The sequence below is a fragment of the Lathyrus oleraceus genome, chromosome 1, assembly GCF_024323335.1.
Source record: "Lathyrus oleraceus cultivar Zhongwan6 chromosome 1, CAAS_Psat_ZW6_1.0, whole genome shotgun sequence".
NCBI classification, from domain to species: domain Eukaryota; kingdom Viridiplantae; phylum Streptophyta; class Magnoliopsida; order Fabales; family Fabaceae; genus Lathyrus; species Lathyrus oleraceus.
Window position 1 is genome coordinate 380,967,735 of NC_066579.1, and position 5,134 is coordinate 380,972,868.

Here is a 5,134-nt window from a genome sequence, read left to right on the forward strand (position 1 = left end):
CGGGAAAATTAAACTAGAAAGTGATCATATATATTACTATTATTAAGTAAATAATAAGCTACACAAAGACGCTCTCTTTGGTGTAATTTCTCTTTTCTTTTTCTTTTACATCTAACGACCCCACAATCTCAACGGCTTAAAATCTAACGTCTTCCAAACTATATCATATACAATTTACATTGCACCCTTCTTACAAGAACCTCACACCTTTGTTTTCTTTCATTCTATTCCCTAAACTAAACGCTTGTTCCATTTTTAACCACACTATATTTAGAACCAAACCAAAAACTAAGAAACACAACATCATCGTTGAATTGAAAAAACATAAATAAGAAACTACCTTATTTTTGTGTGTGACTCATTGTTCGTATCTATTACGCTTTCATCTCTAATTATAGGCAAAGAAAACAGGAATGAGGTAATCTTCATATACTTATTTACCATTTATAATCTTTAATCCGTTACCTTCTTTTTAGTTTCTCCTCCTCCTCTGTTTCACATTGCTCTGTTTTTTTTTTGTTTTCTGTGTTTTTTTCAACAAGATAAAAAACATGTATCTCATGATGTTTTTTGTGAGATTGCAATGTTTTCAATCTCTTTACCCTTTTATATGAAAGGGGTTGTTTGCATTTCAGGTTAAACTGAACCGAATCAAACCAAACCTGGTTGAAAGTTTGAAGAAGAAAAAATAACAATGGCATCTCCTGGTGTTGAAATTGCGTCTTCTTCACCGTTTGGTTGTGTTCTGAGAGATCGCAATCACCGCGATGGATATCGAGAGAAACATGGTGCTTTTCAGAGAAACATTAAGAACTTTGTTATGGATCATCTTAACACGTGCATTTCCATGTCTTCTGATTCTCAAACAACAAATGAAAACAACAACGAGGGTCAAATCAACAGCAACAAAAACAAGGATGATGGTTCTTCTTGGGTTTCGAAACCTGGCAACAATCTTGCAAAGATTCGTTTGACAAGAAACAATCCCAATGAAATTATCAACAACAACAAAGATGAATCGAGCTTGGCTTCGTTGATTAGCCCGAGGCATTCGCGGCTTCTTGATCGATGGGCTGCGAAGCAAGCTCGTGAGATGGTGTCGACGTTGGAAAATGAAGCTGAGTTGTTGTCGATAGACAACGTCAATGATGACATGCCTATAAGGACAACTAGTTCTACTACCTCTGATGAATGTTCTTCGGAGATACCGAACCTTGGTGCGTCTTCGCTTGTTCAGATATGGGAAAAAAGGCTTAACCAAACAAGTGTTTCTAAACCCAATACTCCAATGGAGAAAACAAGTCCAAATTGTGGTACAAGTGCGTCTTGCAACAATGAGAATGTGTTTGTTGTGGTAGAACAAAGAGGGTCGGAAATTGGAGAGTGTCTTGAAGGGCAGTTATTAGGGAACGAAGAATTTTCTTCCCCTGATTGGGAGTCTGATAAGACGGGTGACCAAAGTAGGTGGTGTTCGTCGGAGAGTGATAGAGTCAGTGTTGCTGATATCATAAAGAAACTCACTGCTACGAGCCAAACTCAGAGTCCAACTCCATATTTTGGGGATGAAAATGACAATGAAGGGTGTGGTGGTAATAGCAGTGTGGCATGTTCTCCTTGTAAAGATTCTGCACCAGAACTTTCAGACCAAAGAGCTGTTCCTCAGGTGACGTGTTCGCCAGGAATTAGAGGGCGTCGAGCCTTCAATGATTTGTTTATGCAGTTGGAGAAAGATCGACATGGGGAGCTAAAGAACCTGGCTGAACGTGGAACTGTCTCCAAGTTCACACAAAGAGGTCGCATTCAGGTAAAAAAAAGAGTGATTTTCTTATGCTATTAGTGCAGTCTCATTTGTTGTCAAGACATCAAAAACCTATTATCATAGCCCAAATTGCGGTCACGATTCACTAACCCTTTTCTGAGTCATTTTGTGTATGAATGCAGGCATTACTACGACATAAATCGTCACAACATGACGAGGCAGCTAATATTCTACCGGACCAGAAATCAACATCATCTGAAGTAAGCAAACAAGTACAATCACAGGGATCTACAATTATGCAACTAAGGTTTGATCATTTCGATACAAATGTCAACTTTTTTATAGAGATTTCTAATAAGTCTTATGCAACATTCATCATAAGTAAGGATAGTGAACCACTTTTATCTTCATATAATGCAGGGAAAAATTCATCACTGGTGTGGAACAAAGAGGTACAGTTGAGGCAGAGGTAGCGAAGACACGAAATCCTCGCAAGGAGATAGGAAACAACATCACACAATTAGAAAACTCTTCCACCACTGGTCAACTCAACAAAGACGCAAGCAGTGAGATTGCTCATGGAACTACGAGTCACGCCATCGAATTGACTCAAAAGTCAGTGTCTCTTACTAGAGAAAAAGATCAGCCAAGTTCAAAAATCAAATCTCAAGAAACATGTTTTGAGGCTCAGAATGAGTATGCCAAGGAAACTTCTGAGGCAGCTACGTTGATGACTGATTCAAATGTTAATGAGAAAGAGGAAGAGGAAATTAGCCAGCAATATGATGAAACCGGTTATGATTGTGCAGCAGATGAGGAGGGAAGTGACCAGAACTATGCTGAAAGCATTTGTGAAGAGATGGTGGATGAGAACTATGATGGAAATAGTTATGACTGGTTCAGCGAAATTTCTCGGCCGAGAAGCTATTGGGAAGAGCGAAGGCAGGCTTGGTATAAAGAGATGCAAGACACCGGTTCTCCAAAGAACGATATACAAGTGCTTCTTCAAAGGTATTAGCTAGATTAGAGTATGATAATTAGATTGAGAATTGGTCAGAAACTCAAGAAAATGATTTTTATAACACTGAACTGAATATAAGTAAATTATGTTTGCAGAAGGACAGTGTCGACTTTCCTTTCGAGTGACTTCCGAGAAAAAATGGACAGATTGATGCATTCTCATAAGGGAACACAAACACATCTGGTCACTAGTCAGGATGATGAGATAGACAACGAAGCGCTGATGGCGTTTTTCAAAGAACACCTGCAACCTGAAAGAACTCCTCGAGAAAATGAAATAGAGAAAACCGTAAACGAGGAGGAGGAAGAAGAAGAAGAAGAGAAGCAAGATGAGAAAGAGCATGAAGAGGAGCAAGGGGAGAGCTTGGTAAGCGATTCGTATCATGAAGTCGGAGACTATTCAAATCAATCCTTATCATGGAGCTATAGAGACAATGAAGCTGGTGACGATTTCGATAGAGTTGCTTCTACATCATCACAACAACCTTATCAGTCTCCCTCTTTCTATCACGAAAATACTCAGCAAAACTCCCCGCCTATCAACCACCATTCGATCGTAAGCTTTTCATTGAACTGTCACCTTGAGATAGGTTTTTTAGTCCAAGGTTTTTATATTTATATCTAACTAAATATACAAAATGGTTGCGATAATTACAGGAAATGGAAATCATATATAATATGAGAGGACACATGGAGCAACTTTATCAAGAAATGTCTGAACTAAGGAAATCAATAAAGAGTTGCATGGATATGCAGATGCAGATGCAGTTACAGGAAAAGAAGTCACATGACAAAGCTGATAAGAAAGATAACTGCTGCATTTGCAATGAGATGAAAGTTGACTCGGTTTTTTACAGGTATGTATATTTATAATACATATAATTAGAGCCGTCTCAAATTTTTGGAGGCACTCTTGTAACATGTTATCACGAACCTCTTTTTCAGGTGTGGACACATGTGTGCATGTCTGAAGTGTGCCAATGAGTTGCAATGGAAGAAAGGAAAATGTCCAATATGTAGGGCTAAAATAGACGATGTTGTTCGAGTGCATGTTGAAGCATAGACTGTCACGGTTGAAAGAGTATCTTACTTTAGAACACTAGACTTGATTTTCTCCTTTCCACGTATACTTTCCAAGTATATGATTTTTTTAGGAGAATTTAGGTTGAAAAATCAGGGTACATCTTATAGTTTTAATCTAACCTTTTTTCCTTGCTGCAATATAAGTTCGTGTTGCGGCGGATTTTTATTAGCAGATACGTGTTGTAAATAATGTATTTATTATTTTTAGTGCTTGTATATTATTTATAATTAAAATATAAGTAAATTTCAACTTTTACGTGTTGATTCTCTTGAGATTGTTTTATGTTTTCATAGATACATTTATATGCTTTGATATTTGTAATTATTATTTTCGGTAAAAGATGAATTCTCGTAGCATATAAGAAAATTGAAATATATATAGTTTATTTAAGAAATCATATTCCTAAGGCTCATTTTATTATAATTCTAAATAACCATTATGAATTATCATATCAATTAAAGTATCTCTTTTAGATAATCAATCAAATAAAAAGAATCAATAATCATATGTGGAACGATATTTTCCTATTTGAATATAAATTATACTTTTGCGATCTATTAATAAAAAAGGAAAAAATACTAAAGCAAAACAACTAGTAAAAGCTGTGTGAAAACCATTTATCAGCTTCGTAAACAGTTTATGGAGTTCCTAAGCCTCCTTGAAAGTGGTGCAGGTATTAACGATTCTAGATATATTCATGTTAACTCAATTATAAATGACATTAAGGCCACGAGAGTTACCAAATGCTTATTCATCTTCTTCTTTTAATCGGTCTTTCTCAGGCTTCAAAGTTTTAGTATTGTCTTCGGTTGTAACCTTTGAAAGAGTCCATCCATTTACGATTGCTTTCCAATTTTTGTTGTCCATAGACTTGAGAAAGGCAATTGATCAGTGTATTTTAATACACCATATTTTATTTTGTGCTACGACAATTTTATAACTTCTTGCATTATTTTCATTGTTTTTAATATGTTTTTGAGATTAAGTTTAAATTTGATTTTATTTATGTTGTTTGTTTTCGGAATAAAATATAGTTTGATAGCTTCTCACTGTGCAGCGCATAACTTGAGCTACAATATTTTATTTGACACGTTCTAATATGCGATGGAAAGCTAGGAGAAAGAGCTACAAGTTTTATTTTGATATCAGAAGCCAATTCTGAGTGAAGAGGATTCAAATTATCAATTTTTGTTCCAGACTTAATAAAAATAAATTAGTTAGTTTTGGGTCAGGTTTGTTTTTCGAGTCGGTGCTCTTAAAGTCCAATTTTC

The 5,134-nt window shown here is 36.0% G+C and overlaps 1 protein-coding gene across 3 annotated transcripts; it reads left to right on the plus strand.

Moving 5' to 3' along the window:
- Positions 1-208: 208 nt before the first annotated feature.
- LOC127138219 (uncharacterized) lies at positions 209-4,118 on the plus strand. 3 transcript variants are annotated; one of them, XM_051064612.1, is made up of 7 exons: positions 209-418; positions 543-1,804; positions 1,942-2,066; positions 2,180-2,770; positions 2,876-3,335; positions 3,437-3,636; positions 3,725-4,118. In XM_051064612.1, the coding sequence occupies exons 2-7, from the start codon at positions 695-697 to the stop codon at positions 3,840-3,842; spliced, it is 2,604 nt and encodes an 867-aa protein (XP_050920569.1). In that variant the 5' UTR covers positions 209-418; positions 543-694; the 3' UTR covers positions 3,843-4,118. The 3 variants fall into 3 exon arrangements, with proteins under 3 accessions (XP_050920569.1, XP_050920576.1, XP_050920572.1); XM_051064619.1 differs by having other exon boundaries at positions 618-1,804; XM_051064615.1 differs by having other exon boundaries at positions 636-1,804.
- The last annotated feature ends 1,016 nt before the right edge of the window (positions 4,119-5,134 follow it).